Here is an 18,095-nt window from a genome sequence, read left to right as displayed (position 1 = left end):
GGAAATTGCATGAATGAAGAGGAAGAGGCTCTCTACACAGTTTTGCACAGTAGTATAGTTTGTCCCCCTCTAGTGGTTTCACTAAAAGTCACCCAAATAGTAGCAGCTCAATAAATCATATTAAGATGACTTGTCCTCTCTAGAGTGTTTTCCACTCCTTGAGATAGAAACCAGACATGTAGAGACAAACCCCTGTCCCTTGTGCACAATGTCTCCATCTAAATCTGCATGACTTCTCACCCTCAACAGGCCGATTAAAAACAGTCAATCTATCTCTTCCTGTCAGCTGGAGTGCTACTTAATAGGTTTTGCCTGGATTAGAGTGAGACATCCATGGGAAGAATAGACAACCACATGAATAGGAGAGCATCCAGGACAAGGCTGTCCACACAGGCTGATTGTGTTTGGACAAATCCCCCCCCAAAAGCTGCCCTGGAATGTCTCCCGATACTAAGACGGAGAAAAGAAGTTGAGTGTGTTTGTGAGAGACAGAGAAAGTGAAAAGGCGCTTTTTATTTGTGTGTGTGTGTGCCACCATTGCTTCTTTAGTGTTTGTTTAACAAGGATGATGGACAATTTATGAAGTGGATGCAGATGTCTCAAAGATGGTGATTCAAACCTCTAGACACGTGTCCAGAGGTTTGTATGTGCACAAATTGGAGAATCCATGTTTTATTATTTATATTTTGGTCAACTTTGCTTTTAATGTGCTTATTTTGTTGTGATGATTATGGTTATGTTGCTCCAAACAACAATAAACATTCAGTTTTAAGAGTATACAAACAATATATGAGTTTGCAAATACACAGTATATCGCAATATCATGATAATATCATATCATGGTGTCTTGATATGGATGGATGGATGGATGGATGGATGGATGGATGGATGGATAGATAGATAGATAGATAGATAGATAGATAGATAGATAGATAGATAGATAGATAGATAGATAGATAGAGTTTACATAAACATACATTTAATCTGTGAAGAGACATCAGTGGTCATGAGTCAGCAGATCACAGTGTCACCACCTTGATAGGCTAGATAAACATTTCGGATTAAATAGCCAGTCCAAAGAGAAAGTACACCCAAACAGCTTACCGTGGAAAGACTGTCAAACCAGATTCACAGCCGAGATTAACTGTGGCACACACCTACAGGTGCAGAAACATTGTTTGCTTTGAGCTTTATTAAAACAAGAAAGATGCCTGGAGCACTTTTGTATGTACCTCAGACAAGAGATGGTGGAGTTGGACATGACACCATTACCAGTTTAAGTGAAGATGAAAACAAGGTAAGGAAAATTTCAGACCTTTTGTGTTTGATCCATGAAAAAACTTAAGTGTGCACACTAACAGGGTATGAACAATGTATTTCTCACTGTATGCATGTGACATATTTACCTATGAATATTGTGAATTACGTAATATAAAATAAAATAAAACTGTGAAAGATAATTATTTATTTATTTATCTATTTCAATATTGAAATTACTTATAGTATGGAAAGATTCTTATTGTTTGTACTACTGTCGTCATTGGAGATTGAAACTGCATTTCTTGGACTCTGTCGCCCCCTGGTGGAGCATGTGTCGGTGACGGAGAGAGAGGGCAACTGTCCTGGTTGTTATGGTGAAGCTTTCCCCCCCGAGGGCAAGAGCAGGAGTCGGACCAGCTGCAGGTCCAGTGTCACAGCCCGGAGTTCCCAATGACAGTCGCATCTCCAGGTAAGACGTTTATCACGTCATTGTTTTCTGTCACTTTTCGCTCTGTTCGTATAACTCTCCGTCAGTTTTTGGTAACACCTTTTTTTGTCACACTCAAGCGACATTAACGTTTAATTCACTTAAAATAAACGCCACTGCGACTGGCAGGTAAGCTAACCTGAGGCTAAGGTGGCGTTAGCATGACATGTTGTCGGTGTTAGCCGACATTGTCGCAGCTCAACAGGTGTTGCCCGTTGCAGTGTTTTTAAACTTGCCTCGTTTTGATAAAGTCACTCAAACCATGGACATTATCTGCTTCCTTGCTGAATGAATGGTGTTAGGCAGCTTAAACGAGCTACTTACGTTATCTGTCAGACTGTATAGCCGCCTGTTGAGCCTGTCTTCGGACCGCTAGGTAAGTTAGCTTATCTGCTGTCCAGTTAATCCTCAAGCCGTGGGACCAACAACATTAACAACTTTAGTGGTAGGAGTAGGTCGAGGGGAAGCGGTAATAATGATATATTACTCATACCACTTATAATTAGATGAGAACTTAGAATTAGATTTAACTTTATTGATCCCACTGTGGGGAAATTCACTTGTTAAAGCGGCTCACTAAAACAAGTGCAAACATACAAATAGACAGTAAAACATTATTTGCAATATTATAATATTATACAGGCTTTCCACATAATAACACTATTAATTGCTGAGGTGATTGTGGTATATGTTTTGGAACTATTGCACATTGTGAGAAACAGCCACAGCTCTTCCTTTTGCTCTGAAACTGTGTTTCATGTCCATGAGTCTTGAGTCTTGTAATCAGTGACTTGCCACTTTATTAGGTACACATTCAGCTGCTCCTCACAGTCAATCTATCACATGGTAGCAACTCACTGTGTCTAGGCATGTAGACGTCAAGACTTACTGGTTACAGTTTAAACTGAACATCAGAATGAAAACCAAATGTGGATGTTTGTTGGTGCCAGATCTGATGGTGGGAGTATTTCCTCCACTACCAGCTTTATGTTGTACAGAACATGGTCCAAAATAGAGAGAATATCCAGTCAGTGCTTTGGTTGAAAATGCCTCGTTGGTGTTGAGGTTAGAGGAGAATGGTCACACAACTTGAACAGTTACTCAAAGAGCCAGTTGACTGTCTCTGAACATACAACATAGTAATCATTGAAGCAGATGGCTTACAGCAGCAGAACACCACATCAGGCACTTTATTAGATACACATAATAATTATGGAAGAGGCCAGTGAGTGTATATATTTACATTATTCACATTCTGTGTCAAATCTATGGAGTGCATGTCAGTAATAAAGCACCAGTATGCATCTTAAAAAAGTATGCTAAACCGTTCTTCTGAGACACGTCTCTTTGACACAACCATAGTCAAATCCAAACAATAGTAGCATCACAAATCATTTATTAGACCAATTAAGCAGTTCTTGATCAGAATGGTCTATGCTCAAAGTACCTTCTCAAAAGCTTTTCCTCAGCATGTATGGTCAAATATTAGCAGGACTCAATGTAGGCCAAGATTAGCTTATAGTCCTTGATACCAGACATTCATAATGTGACTGTACAAACAGATTTATGTCCTCAAGTCATGGATGTGCACGCAAGCATGAACACTAACATTAACTCAGCTCTACTGTCTCAACTTTAGGATAAATTTCTCTGTTACTGTCGAAGGACCAAAACGTAAAACGTGTGTAACTTGAGGTATTTACTATAAAAAGATTCTTCATTCTTTCCCTTCACGGTAAGACAAAGCAGTTATTTAAAGTTCAAATTGTGTTTAGCTTCCTGTTACACTCTTTTCCCTTATACACACCTTTTTACTCTGTCTGTTCTGTCTGAGACAACCATGTCTGTATGTACAAATGTGAGAGATTCTACAGGTGAATGTCACATACATCATCTCCTCCTTTGGACACCATGTAGACTTCTTTTTTTTTAAAATTGCGGTTTTTCACTCTTCACCGCTGTGTCTACTTCCTGCTTATAGGAGAAGTTTGAGTGCTTTTCAGTCTTTCTGTCTCCTCCCCATCCTTCCTCCTTCTCATGGTCTTTTCTATTGCCTTGACATTCTTTCCTCTGCATCTTTCGCCCTCTCATTCCATATCCTGCCTTCCACAAAAAACGACAACTACTTTTTTGTTGGTCTTCGTAATAGATTTTTAAAAACCTCAGAATATCTGCCTCCAGTACTCCTCCTGCACAAACACTGTTTCTTTTCATTGCCTCTCGTACTCTGTGGCATTACTGAGATTTCTGAGTGATTACATGGAGCGGCTGAAACCTTTACACATGACAGGACTTAATGTGCCCACTTCTTCTCAAGTAGATCCCCCCTTTTCTTTCTTTTGCAGTCCTCTGTGGTCTGTACTTCCCTCAAGGTCTGCAACTCATGTTGATGTTCGCTAACTTGATTAAGCTTTTAAATATTTAGTCTATGAAACGTCAGAAAACAGTGACACATCCACTGTGTTTCCCACAGGCAAAGTTTATATCTTGAAATCTTGTCTGTTTTGTCTCGCCAACAACTAATAACTTCAAATACCAACCCTTTTAGCTCTGTTTTTTAGCAGAAATAAATGACAGTTTAAATTATCTGGCATTGGTATACATTGCAGGCAGGATCATTCCTGAATTATCAAGCTTTATTGACAGCAGCATTGTTTCTCTCAGTGGATGAGAAGGTCCGGCATGGTCACAGTGATCAGCACTTTGGGCTGGTACTGTAGTCACCCACAACAGCTGAGCACTGTCATTCTTTGATGGCAAACAAACAAATTGCTGCATGTTTTGCTGTCCACTTTTTCCTGATGCAGCCAGATTTAAGGTGGAGTGGGAGTGTTGGCTCACTGCACTGTTGTTTTTGCCGTTACCACCCACTTGATGAATATATGCATGTGTATAAATGTGTCTGTCATAGTGGTCTATTCATTACATCTGTTGAATGAAAGTTTGTGCTCCTGAGCTGCTGTAGACAGCCCTTCCTGTTAGGTCAGTAGGTGGAAAAACGGTCTACAAATGTCAGATTGATGTAGGGTCATTTTTTATAAAGTCGCCAACAATCTTCAGTCTTATTTCTTGTTGTACGAGCACTGCACACAGCACTGTGTGTCTGTTTCTGAGACACAAATATCAACAAATTCCCCATTCTGCAATTGTGCATAGTCTAAATTTACACATGGGAAAACACTAGTCTGATGAAATATTGGCTAAAGACACTGCATTCAACCCAGAACTTCTCAAATGCCCAAAACGTGGTACTGACAAGAAATCGTCATACCGTGATAAGCTGTCTGTGATAACTTTTCCTGGTTTTAAAAAGCTGTTGCATGAACAGATTAATAGTATACATTAAATATTATATATTTATTACGTACGTTTATAAGTACATGGAATTGACAAATTTAAAAAAGGTATTATCTGAGATGATCGTGAACTGTAGATATTTTATTTTAAAGTGTATTTACAGCATTAAACGTATTGAGTTATTATTGATAGGCTATGTCACCCCTTACAGAAAGATTGATTTGATTTATATCGTGCTATATGTCAATATTGAATAATTTGATGTTTATAATATCATGATACAGTATATTTTCTTCCCATAGCACCCAGCCCTGCATGGTAATCACAGAGAATCATGTAGAAAATACATGTCAGTTAACACAATTATCACTTTTAAGCAGAAGACATGACATAAGGTTTTCTTTAAAACTTGGATCACTTTTAACCCTGAAGAACTTCCTCTTAAATTCAGTTTTTTAAAATGTCAACCCAAGAAAACAAGCACCTGTGTCCAACTTGGTTATCTGCTTCTCTAATTTCTCTGATATTGTGAAATATATTTTTAACCAGTCCCCACTGGACTGAGCACTCTTGAATATACTCAGAAAGTGTCAAAACCATGTGTCACGGGCTGGGTTGCCCCTGAGCAAGGCACCTAATCCCCCATTGCTCCACAGGTACAGATTTTTACACGGTTTTGCCCACTGCTATTGTGCCTGGTTTCTTGTGTGTTCACTATTGGTTTGTGATAAGGATGGGGATGCAAATGGCAAAATCACTATCACTAATTGCGTGTTTGCAAAAATAACTAATTCTTTGTTTTTATTTCGAATTAAGTAATTATTATTCAATTCTGCAAAGCCTTTACTATGTGACTGTGTGGATATGAGGGCAAATAAGGGCATCTGTTTGCACCAAGATGTGTCTTTCACTTGCGTGTCTACAGACTGATCAAGTTCAAAAGTAAACACCACCGTGTCCAAACTCCTGCCTCTGCTTCATTCCCTCGCTACACTGCACTGTTTGACTTTGGCTGAGATTTGTGTTGTCTGCCTTGGTCTCTCTCTGCCAAGTCCTCTCATGAGGAAACATTGTCCTGTGCCCCATGCAAGTGTATTTGTGTATGTAAATGTATGGGTCTCTGTAATTTTGAGTTTGCATTTGTGTGTCAACACGTAACAGCCTCAACAATGATGGTATAAACAAAAAAAAATCTGTTTTATCTATCAAAAGAATTTAAAGCTGTAGGATTCACTTCGACAGGAAGGTAAATAAATTCTGGGCTGAATCTTCATTTAGGGACAAAAATAATTCAGCTCTTTTCTGTGGCTGATAATTTTTATGCTTTAGTAAAACATTAATATAATTTATGCTACAGCAAGCCAAGTCAATTAAATTAGTGTGTGTGGAAGGATGGTGTCAGCCGTCAGTGATGGATGATATGTCCAGTCCTGTATCATGTTGCTTTTAACGCTGGCCAGAAATAAATTTACATGTCATTTTAAGGCCAATGATGAAAGAGCTTTATTTTAACTGCTGTCAAAGATTCACTTTGATTACATTTTGCTAAAATGTTAATGTCGCTAGCCAAAAAATATAATGAACAATGCAAAATATAAAACAATTTCACCAAACACAGAGCACCTGAATCAGTTGTTCATGACTAAGTCTGTTTCTAAGGCCTCCATTTAACATCTAATCTGATTTGAAAATAAAAACATAATACAAATACAACATTATCAAAAAAAAATTGTTTGTGAACCACACTAAAAGTTAAAAATTACTTTATTCCATTGATCTTTCACATTGTCCCTAGAATCATACCACTAATATGGCAGTTCAGTTCCTGAAGGGATTTTCCTTGTTTCTTCAATCCTTTGACCCATTAAAGCCTCTTTTAAAATACCAGAAAGCATGTTACACTGTTCATTTGTTAACTGTGGTTGACCTGAAACAGGCTACTAAGTCTGTATGGCCTAGCCTTTATTGTCTAAGGGTTTGGTTTTCTCTTTTGACACAGTCTTTGGATACTATGTTTTTTTTTCCTGTAGGAAGAGGATGGTTAAAGACAGCCACCTCATAGATCACTGGTATGTTTTAAAAATGAATGTTACATTTGCAATCTACTGTGTGTCTCAGTCCTGTGTGTGTTCCTGTTTGTATTGTTTAAATGAATGATCTGTGCAGTTGCCAGTCAATAGGGTTGTGTTTGGTAAGGAAATCCTCACATTGTAGCTTGTGACAAAGGGTGAGAAGTTATGTGTCCTAAAAATAGTAAGAGGTCAAAGCATAGGATGACAAAACTACTGTGTCTCAGAGAATTTTACTGTTTGTCAATCAAGAGGCCGAATGCTGTCTGTTACTGATTCCTTTCTGGATTTTTTTTGCTGACTCAATGTCACATGTGGCCATGTGACTTGAGTTAAAATGGAATCCATGCGCAATTTTTGCCCATATGGATGTGCATGATGTCATTGACCTGCACCAGCAGCGCGGCAAATCCAAACAACAATGTCCTCTAGACTTGAGCTAAATCTCACCCACAAATACTATGATGGCAAATTACTTATGTGGTCTGTTGGTTGTAAAAGCTGTTGTTTAGAAGGTGATGGTGATGCATTCTGGGAAGCACCTGCTGCATATATAACAAAATAGGTTTTGACTTGATGATTTGTAAGAAAGTATAAAATTCACCTGCCTTTTAAAACTAGATTATTTTTACACACAAATGACTTAACTCTGGCTAGGGTTTAGAAAGAATTTAGGAACCATATAACTGCTTTGTTGTCATTATAATTCCCTTTCTGTCTGCTATCTAATCAGCTGATTCCTGCTGAACTATGGCCTCCTCACCTCTCATCCTCCCTCAGCTGCAGGGGCTCTGTTGCCTTACTCTCTTGTCAGTCACTCACTCTCTATCTCTCTGAGTGCCTCTCGTTGACCTTTCTCTCAGCACTCACAAGCCCAGGACTAAATAATAAATGAATTACCTGGAAAGAGCGGTGGATGTGTGTGTTTGAGCCACAACTTGGCTGGGAAGTTAACACAAGGTAACAAGAGTGAGCTTGCGGACAAAGCTTAGTACTTGCACTGAAACGTGTCACAGAGTCTTAATTGTAACACTTTTCCGCCGCATAGTTGTGTCAGCTTCACGTCGCGCAAATGTCAGTGGCAGCAAAGTGTGTGTCATGCAGCAAGGTGTGTCAATCATTAATGAAAAGCCTCCCAGCGTCTCAAGTTTCCTTCGGGAGAGGAGTGGGAAAGGAGGGAGTAGGGGGAAGGAGCTCAGGAGTTAAGATTAGAAGAGCAGCGCGAGTGCATTATACTGTAACACATCACTTGTATTTTCCCTTCCTGATGTTTCTTCTTCTTCTCTCGCTCTGTCCACAGTTGCAGACGGAAACAGCGTCAACAGTCAACAAGTCACTAAACCATCACAACTTACTCTGGTATTTTGAAGACTGGACAAAAAGTGCGCCAGGAGTGATATGTTGATTTTGGGGAAGTCTCCACTCGCCCACCTGGAGATATTTTGATGCAGTGTCACTCACCCTTACCTGAAATAGAAATATACCTTGTGTGAACCTTCCCTGTCTTCCAAACTTGTGGATTCATGTATTGAAGCTAATATGGAGCATCCAATCTGAAGGAGTAGTTTAATTACACTTTTCAAGCACCCCCTTTTCTCCGGTCTTTCTTTTTTATCCTCAGCAGATCATTTGCCAAATATCCCGCAGTTGAAATGGATCGGAGGTCTGACAGTTGTGCACAAATCACAGCGTGGATGCTTTTGTCCCTTTTGTCTCACCCTTTTTCTTTAGCAAGATAAAGGTTGTTGTGGAAGATGCGAAAGAGACATTGCAACAAGTTCATGTGTTGCTTACTTTTGAAATCATGGAGATATCTGTGCTATCTGTGACCTGATAAGTCGTTTTGATTCATTGGTCCTCAGACATTGTTGCTGCCTGTTTTCATAAATGTAAGGATATTTTTTTACAGCAGCTGTTTGTGCCTTCTCAAAGGCTTGAGCCTTTTTGGCTTGAAAGTAGACACAAAGGAGACATATGAGAAATTTGGAAACCTGAAACTTTAATTTCATACCATTGTGGATTAAGCTTAACACACCAGACTAAGGAACCTGAGGCACTCTAACAATTTTCAGTGTTGGTTGTGGCATGGCAGCAGATCACGGCGAGCTGCTGGCTGAGATGGCCACGGTTGGGCGTTTGAGCGCCACAGAACGCCTAAAGCATGCCCAGAAGCGTCGCACTCAGCAGCTGAAGGCGTGGATGCAGATGGAGAAGGATGCGGCACGAGGGTCAAGGGCCAAAGCAGATAAGAAGAAGGCACGCACCACCAAAGTGACATTCCCCAACTCCATCACCCTCCTAGATGCAGCTGCACGCAATGATGTGGAGGAGGGTGGGTAGAAATGGCAAATAATGCAATGAAACTGACTCAGTAATGCATATTATTATGAATCAAACATGTATTCAAGAAACAAGATTTCAAACTGTAATCCAAGGCCCTCTCTCCTAGATAATGTCACGTGAAAGAAGTCTCATTCTGAAAGCCACACGATTGATTGACCCCTGCACTTGTCTTATTTGACTTTTATTGACTTTCCACTGGCCTTTATGAGATATAAGCACTTATAAAGAGATGTCATTCTGCCTTATAAAACAAAAAAAGTGATAATTGTGTCATTGCTATTGGATACATCCAGCTTAATCTTACAACTAAGCATTTTGTTTCAGGGGCTGGATCAAGGATAGTTAAAGTGGAAAATATTTAAAATGTGTTGGTATTGTGTATACACACCATAACTTGTATCTATTTTAAACAGACAATGTGTAATGTTTTATGTTTATGTGTGAAGGACTATGCCCAGGTGGCCGGTCATAATACTTCTGTGTGTGTGGTTGTGCTTCTTCTAGTGAGGCAGCTGCTTAACACTGGTGTCAGCCCAGATTTAGTCAATGAAGATGGACTGACAGCCCTTCATCAGGTACACACGCACAAACAGACTGTGGTTTCTCATCTGCAGTCACTAAATCCAAGTCCTCACTACATGACGGTCACAGTTGGAGGATTGTGTTGCATCCCCACCACGCTATGTGCTACTGTGTGATGTGGACCCTTTGCGATCATGAGCTCATATGAGTGCCATCTGTGATGTCTCATATTCTCCTTCTTCTCTCTGATGAATCGCAGTCGTATTCTTGTTCTTCAGATTTCAGCTGCTGTCACCCCAGTCTTCACAGGCTCTGATCAAATACTGAGTTATGGCTCTTATTTAACACAAACTTCCAAGACACTTAATCAATCTGCAAACAGCATTTTCACAAAGCAGAGTATATTATATGATGTGAAAGACATCAGCATGTAAACCTCATTATGTCCTTTTAAATGCCATCCTGCACAGGTACCCATATGTTCATCACCTTATACAAACTCAAATGTTGCCTGTATAGTTTTTTTTACTTGTTGGCTCCTAAGGCAGGTCACCTTTTATGCAGCATGTGTGTTTGTGTTGTGTGCAGTCCCTGCTTTGTTCTCACCACACACTGTTTGCCTTCATTTTGTCAGAATGTTAATCTGTGTTTACACACTGATATGACACATGATAGACACACTGATTCATTTCCACATTTTAGACTGAGGGCCAGAGGTTGGAAAAAGGGGAATTGGTTACTGTAACATTGAAGAAACCATTGTAAAATTATGTTTTGGGATAATAATCTAAAATCACAATGCACCCTTTGTGATTTCTGACCTCTTCTCTCTCTCATTTAACACAAACATGCAACTACAGACTCATGAGAGGGATTGTTACAAACACAGAGACATCTTTATGACAGCAGTTGACTCTACTCTTCCCCATGGAAAACTGAAGTGTTTGCACATCAACGGGCTGGGCGAGGAATGCTAATTTTATATTTTTTCCGATTACAGGAGCCAGTGTATATATCGCCATGAATAATGATGCATACATTTCCATTCTCCATGTGTTCCATCTCATTCATATGCATTTTTATACATAATAATAATCACTTAATTTGCTGTTTTCCTCAGTGCTGCATTGATGACTTTGTGGAGATAGTGCAGTGCCTGCTGGATGCTGGTGCCTGTGTGAATGCCTGCGATAGTGAGTTGTGGACCCCGCTGCATGCTGCTGCCACCTGTGGACACACGGGACTAGTGCAGCTCCTGATTCAGGCGTAAGTTACTCCTGAAGCTTACTTGTTTTGTAAGAATACTATGATGTACAAATTCATAATAATTGTGGACTAATATTGTGGCTTGTTTTATGATAAGGATAATTTTGTCCCTCCCTTCAAGGATATAGTTATCTTGTGCTAGAAGTATAAACAGAGAGCCTTCTTGACCAGAGTATCTACTTTACATAAAGAATGCAAATTTTGCTGCAGTTTGAATTTCACTACAGTTTGCAAGTGAATGAAAACCAGACCTGGTATGAACATCCACCCTCAGTGTTAAATTAACTAAATAAAAACTATTCACCCCTGGCATTAAAATAGGTCTTGGGTTTGTCTGCTATGACCGCATAAGATCTAGTTTTCTCACCAATTATTTAAATACATCATGACAAAATTATGTTTTTAACAAGACCGACTCTATAGATGTAAGTGTCTGTGTGTGCATAAGTAAATCAAAGCTTTATCCTTGCCACTGTAATATAAAGTTAAAACCATTTAAAAAAAAAAAAAAGAAAGTATTCATGTGATAAATATTGTGGTGGTGGTTGCAAATAAATGAAAGTATGAGCACTGATAATTGTTGCATCCTGAGAACGGATTGTACTCATGCAGCTCAGCAATGTAGCCCTGTGTCCTCAAACCACCCCCAAATGTGGATTCTACATTCAAATCTGAGGATGCATTGAGACTGTTCAGACCCGAAGTGGACGTGAATTAATACCAGGTCTGAATAAGGTCGTTGTGTCACCTTGTAGTACTCTAATCCATTTGTTTTTGCATATTTGTGTATGCATGCTGCTAGTGGGGCCAACCTGCTGGCTGTCAATGCGGATGGCAACATGCCCTATGACCTCTGTGAGGACGAGGCAACCCTGGAGCTGCTGGAGATGGTTATGGCTGAACAGGGTCAGTAAGCTGATGGTGGAACTATGTTTAAAAAAAAAGCACTTTTTTGGGCTGCACAGAGAACTGTAAATATTAAACATTAAATGCACAAGCACTTTTATTTTATAATTTAGACATCTCATCAGAAGATAATGTTTAAATGAACATGATGTCCTATTTGTTAATTGAAATTTAAACCAAATATTAACTGTTTTTTTTGTGTTTCTGTGTGTCTGTGTTTAGGGATAACTCAGGACCGTATAGACGAATGCAGAGGTGCTAAAGAAACAGCCATGCTCGCTGACATTAGGGCTCTGCTCCAGAGCAAAGCAGACTTAAACACTCAGGACAACAATGGAGCAACACTGGTGAGACAGAGGGACACTTGCAGAGGACACGATGTGTAGCTTTGTGTGGTCGCAGATTGCTTTCACAGTGGAAAATGTGGGATAATGTGAACTCTAAATGGTAACAGAGTCGTAAAAGTGTTTGCACATAGTTTAAATTAAACAGAAATACAATGGTCTAGAGTTGTAAAATGCATTTCTTGGTCAACATTGTGTGCTGCATTGAACCTCTCCCAGCTCCATATAGCATCTGCTAATGGCTACACGTCTGTGGCCGAGCTGTTGCTTGAGAACAGGGTTAATGTGGAGGTGAAAGACTCTGATGGCTGGACACCGCTGCATGCTGCCTCCTGCTGGGGACAAGTGAGTGCTGCAGGCAAACCACAACAACTTCACCACTTCTGACCTGTTAGTATTATATCACAGTGTTGGTTTTGTTGTTTTATTTATTCCATAGATTCAAATGGTGGAGCTGCTGGTAGCCCATGGAGCCAGTCTGAACAGCAAGTCTGTTCTGGATGAGACGCCACTGGGTAAGAACAGAAAGTCTTTGTGGTCCTTAAAATAAAATAATGAGGACGATCATGACATCCACCAACCATCCAGAACCATTTTTAAGGTCCAGAGTAAAATATTAGGGACAATTTTCTTTCCAGATAAGCCCTGTGCATATCAGAAAGGATGTCAGTCTTCCTCATTTGTATAGGAAGCTTTCACTTCAGAAGTTAAAATGCACACTTTGAGTAGTTTGACTGTAGAAACATGGCAGTGCAAGATGATGGCCCTTGCCTAAAGTACATATAAAAGGCTAAGGCTACAAAAACCTTTTTTTAAAGCAATTATACACAAATACAATTATGGTTTGTATATATTAAATTTGTGCCAATAAACCCTTCCTAAATGTTACACATTGGACACACATTGTCAATCTCTCTAATATTATATCCTTAATGTGTAACTCTCTTGCTGCTGCCTTTTTCAGATGTGTGTGTGGATGAGGAGGTGAGAGCCAGGCTAACAGACCTAAAGCATAAACATGACGCCATCATGAAGAGCCAGGACCGTCAGAAGGGCACACTGCAAAGACGGGCCTCTAGCACCGGCAGTCGAGGGTGAGAGTGGACACTATAGGATAAAGATTTTATTTTATTCATTGAAAAATGTATGTAATGCATTCATCTCTTGTTTTTTTGTTTTTTTTTATACAGGAAGGTGGTGCGGCGTGTCAGTGTGAACGAGCGTTCAAGTCTGTACCGACGAGAGCATCACAAAGAGGCCATGGTGTGGCAGGAGCGCGGCCGACAGCCCGATCCACAGGACGAGGACGAGGACAGACAGACGGACAACGAGCTGCACCAGCATGCAGCCATGGTGAGTGGACTCAACCTCGAGGAGCTTTTCGAGCACATGTTCAATAAGTGCTATCTGGTAAAAGCTGCAGTGTGTAACAGTGTGTAAATATAAATAATACTCTGTCCTCGTTTCTCAGCATAGCAGTGTTTCGGTCATTCTTTTGCTGTTTTGGGGGGATAGTTTTCATTTCTAATATATTGAAAAATAAAACCATGTTATCATATTTGTGTAAAATGCTTTAATATAGGCTACTGTATCTGGTGTGAAGACATGGTTGTTAATTCATTTTAAACACTTGAAACAAACAATATCATTTACCAACTGTGGGGGGAACCTCAGAGTAAATCCTACAGTGTGTTTCTTTAAGTGCGATGGCAGGGAACGGTATATGGACCTAGAGTCGTACTCTCAGAAAGCTCTACAGACTCTTCCGAAGAGTGGGGGAAAATTTGATGTCACTGCCTGGGTCCTTGGCTGAAAACACCAAGAAGCGCTCTTGAAAAGTTTCCTTCTAATCCTCATAGTACTGACTCACGCAGACAGCCTCTATGTGTCACTCACTGCAGAGTTCAGTTCATGTCTGTTTTTACTTCCAGCAGCTTATTTTTGAGCTTTAGATCACAACAGCTGAGAAATTATTAGTAAAATACCTTTAGTCTTTAGTGTCGTTGATTCACATTGAGAGAGGGGAGAAGTTACCCGAGCAAAAGTTTCACGCTGAAGCTTTAAACTGCAGGTTTTGTTGTCCGTTCTTCTGTTTCAGGTTGCTGGAACAACATCAGCATCACGGTTGGAGGAACTGGAAGCTGCAGACCGGAAGATAGCGTCCAGTCTAGGTAATGGAGGAACCTCTGTGTCTCTGGCCGAGTCTGTGCCTGGAGAACAGTGGAGTGGTGGAGGTCGCATGGATCGCAGCGCCTCCTACCAGCTTAGCCCAGCATCTGGAGCTGGGTTAGGGTCTGGTTCTGCAGAGGGCGAGGGGGCAGACAGTATGACTCGAGAAAAATCACACCACACTCTGGCTGACCTGAAACGGCAGCGTGCAGCCGCCAAGCTGAATAAATATCCCGCCCCTCCACCTCCCTTGCCTCCTGCCTTAGAGGAGGAGCCTTCTGCTGAAGCAGCTGAGGTTACACCCACCCAGAACCCGTCTGAGCTTGAAGTGACACCCAGCACAAACACGGAGCCGGTGGCTTCCTCGAGCCAGGTGTATTTTACCCCAGCCAGCGGAGATCCTCCGCTGCTGAAACTACGAGCTCCTGATGAGGAGCAGTCCAACAACAAGGAGCCATGCTGTGGACTCATGTAGAAGCACACTCATATATGTTCACAAGCATGCTGCCTACAAAGTAGTGTAGTTGTGCATGTTACACCTCAATGTGGCAAAAACATTTCACAAACATGAAAACGGAAAGCTAAGGCCTCATTGCAGTGATAGTGACTGTATTTCAGAAGCTAAAGTGCAATCCACACAATGTGGTGATTGATGCATTCTTTACTTTTTTATCATTATTATTAATATGATGCAGTATACACTTTACTGAAAATCCCAGCGGTCTCTCATGCTCCTTAATCAGGGTTGCATGAGCTGATGTGCTGTATTTGAGCCTCAAGGGGTCCATCTAGTGACGTAAAGGAGAATTACAAGTTTTAGTTTTGCAATGGAACGACAATCTTCTTTGCTCAGTCTGTCTGCAGTTCACACATTACTTTAACTACACAAATGTTATAATTTAATAGCTTTAGAATCATGTGAGAGTTAAGTCAATCATGAGAATATGGATGAAGTTGAATTGATTTGTTTTAAATTAAGAATGAATGAGGTTAAAGTTCTGTTTTCTTTACCAAGTGGCGGCAAAATGAAGAATCAGGCAGGTACCGGATATAATAAGTGCATTTTCGACAGAGTTCTACTCTGGTCACGATAGTTTCCAGAAATTGCATAACTATACTGAATGTACATTTACTAAAGGACTGTTTTCTTGCTTAATTATATTTTCTTGGACTGAAAATGTGCTATAATAGGTATAGTTTCTAATGCACAAAAAAAAAAAAATTTCAATAAGTTATTTAGCAATTTGTAAATCAAAAGATCTCCCTCTATATTTCTATTTTTCTAGCCTCTGAATGGAATCATACTATTTATTCTATCTGATGCCGAGCGTTGCTCTCAGTGTACAATTATACAGTTTTTTTAAAGAAAAGATTAATATAATTCTATAAAGAATTAAAGAGAGGGCAAGATATTGTGTTAACAGATGGTAGAGAATTTTGTTGTCATTGTTATATGATAATTTATCACATTTTGAATCCCTCTTGTGGTGGATTTGACAGTAGGAATCAACTGTCAATCATACACTCCAACTTGATGCCAGAGCACTCCAATTTCCATTAAACATTTCAGATTTGTTGATCATTTTTACTGTTTGGACAAATACAAAATTGTTCATGTTTTCACAAATTATGTTTCTATTTTTTTTCTTTTCTAAATGTAAGTGGTACCATTCAATGGATCTGGACACTGTGTCGAGTTACAGTATTTGTTTGAAAGGAGGGAAATCATGTCTGCAATGAAAGTTTAATGCTACTTCCATTTTGATGGTTGTCCATTTTGTTTTCAGAGGTTTTATCCACCTTATTCCTGGAGGTGCTAGTATTGCAGAAATTAACCCTAATCCAGCGGAAGCAATGTTAAAACTAGAATCCACGCTTGGTGATGTGGGATAACCAAGGCTCTGTCACTGCCAAGGCTTGAGCTTTTTAGATTGTGCATCACTGTGTGTAGACCAAGTTGTGCATCACTGTGTGTAGACCAAGTTAATTTGAGGGATGCATGATATTATCAGTGCGACAATATCAGCTGATGATGTGTTATCGGATGTCAGCAAACGCCAAGATCAGCGGTTATGATATGATACGACGAAAATAATGGGTTGAAAAAGCTGCTACTTCATTGACCTCCGTGCTAGCACCCCCTACAGCTATTCCTTTTTTGATGCTTATTTATTTTGCACAACAAAGACGTATATATCGGTATCCGTTATTAGTCTTTAAGTACTCCCGATATATCTGCATATCGGATATCGGCAAAAAGTCCAACGTGGTATATCCCTAGTTAATTTAATTCCTTCCATTTATTATTATTTGGCAAACACAGACACTGTTGCATCGCATTGTTCTAATGTGATATTTATACATGTTAAAGCAGTGTTCAAATAAGAGTAAAAGAATCAAATTAACTATTTATTTAACATAAATCCCAATTGTATCTTGTCCTAATGAGAATGTGTGTTAAATTGACACGGAAGTCACGGCCTTTATTCATGCAAGATGTCATGGACCATAAGAATAAGGTGGTATTTGTGTTTCAGGATGGAAAGAATGTTATCGGCGAGAGAAGTAGATCAGGTATTTATCAGACTGTCACTCCTTTTTATTCACTGACGGTGTGGAAGGCATCTTTACACTTGAGGTAATATGAGCTTGTGCACAGACCTTCTCTCTTCCTCTTGCGTCATACACTCACTCAATGTCTGCACATCTTGAATGTCACAGTCGAGCATGCGACGTATGCCAGTGCACCATGTGATCCACACATAAACTGCTCAGCACATACAGTTCATTACAACAGTTGCAACGCAGCACGAGCCCTTGTTTCAGGGTGTGTCGACATGGTACGTCTCAGACTTATCATGGTTTTCCTTTCGAGATGCACCCACGAGAGTGACACGCGCATGCCAAGACAAATGCCACCTACCAAGATATGATACACGTGGCTTTGGCAGCAGTTGTACTTGGGGTGTGTGTAAAGGTGGATCCAGCCCAGAATACAAGCCAACTTATTATTATTCTGTTAGTTTAACACTCATCCTCAGACATGTGTTGCTGAGCTGTAATTTTAAATAATGTTTTGTCTGTACTGCATGACACACATAAGTCACTTGGGTGTATGTACTGTTTTAGTTCAGGGTATCGAATGTCAATCCTAAGCCTTGTCCAAGAAGTTTCTTTTTCCTCTCACTGTCCTCACAAACAATATTTTGTGTACTTCCTCAAACAAAAAGCACACACAAAAAAATATATCTTTAATAACATAACTACTTTTTTTCCATAATCTGTCTTTATTATTTATAGTCTTTGTTGTGTTTCATCCAAAACCTTGTGATTGTGCCATTTTCACAAACATTCTCTCAGAAAGCTATTAACAGCCTGTGAGGAAAATGTCTTTCCTCACTGGAGTAGTTCAGTAAATGTTAATCTGAGGCG

General features: G+C 39.9%; 1 protein-coding gene across 1 annotated transcript; it reads left to right on the top strand.

Annotated features, from left to right (window-relative positions):
* Window positions 1-1,604: 1,604 nt before the first annotated feature.
* ppp1r16a (protein phosphatase 1, regulatory subunit 16A) lies at window positions 1,605-16,416 on the top strand. The gene is made up of 11 exons (XM_044040296.1): window positions 1,605-1,729; window positions 8,414-9,445; window positions 9,961-10,031; window positions 11,099-11,244; window positions 12,047-12,150; window positions 12,373-12,497; window positions 12,714-12,839; window positions 12,934-13,009; window positions 13,459-13,588; window positions 13,685-13,847; window positions 14,593-16,416. The coding sequence occupies exons 2-11, from the start codon at window positions 9,199-9,201 to the stop codon at window positions 15,136-15,138; spliced, it is 1,734 nt and encodes a 577-aa protein (XP_043896231.1). The 5' UTR covers window positions 1,605-1,729; window positions 8,414-9,198; the 3' UTR covers window positions 15,139-16,416.
* The last annotated feature ends 1,679 nt before the right edge of the window (window positions 16,417-18,095 follow it).

This window comes from Solea senegalensis, linkage group LG1, assembly GCF_019176455.1.
Source record: "Solea senegalensis isolate Sse05_10M linkage group LG1, IFAPA_SoseM_1, whole genome shotgun sequence".
NCBI classification, from domain to species: Eukaryota; Metazoa; Chordata; class Actinopteri; order Pleuronectiformes; family Soleidae; genus Solea; species Solea senegalensis.
Note: the sequence above shows the minus strand (reverse complement) of the source record. Positions and strands in the feature narration are given on the sequence as shown.

Excerpts from the sequence above, each read along its gene's own strand:
- ppp1r16a (XM_044040296.1), top strand. The coding sequence starts at position 9,199 with ATGGCAGCAGATCACGGCGAGCTGCTGGCTGAGATGGCCACGGTTGGG. Across the intron at positions 13,010-13,458 it reads TCTGGATGAGACGCCACTGG|ATGTGTGTGTGGATGAGGAG; the intron begins GTAAGAACAGAA and ends TGCCTTTTTCAG. Across the intron at positions 13,589-13,684 it reads TCTAGCACCGGCAGTCGAGG|GAAGGTGGTGCGGCGTGTCA; the intron begins GTGAGAGTGGAC and ends TTTTTTATACAG.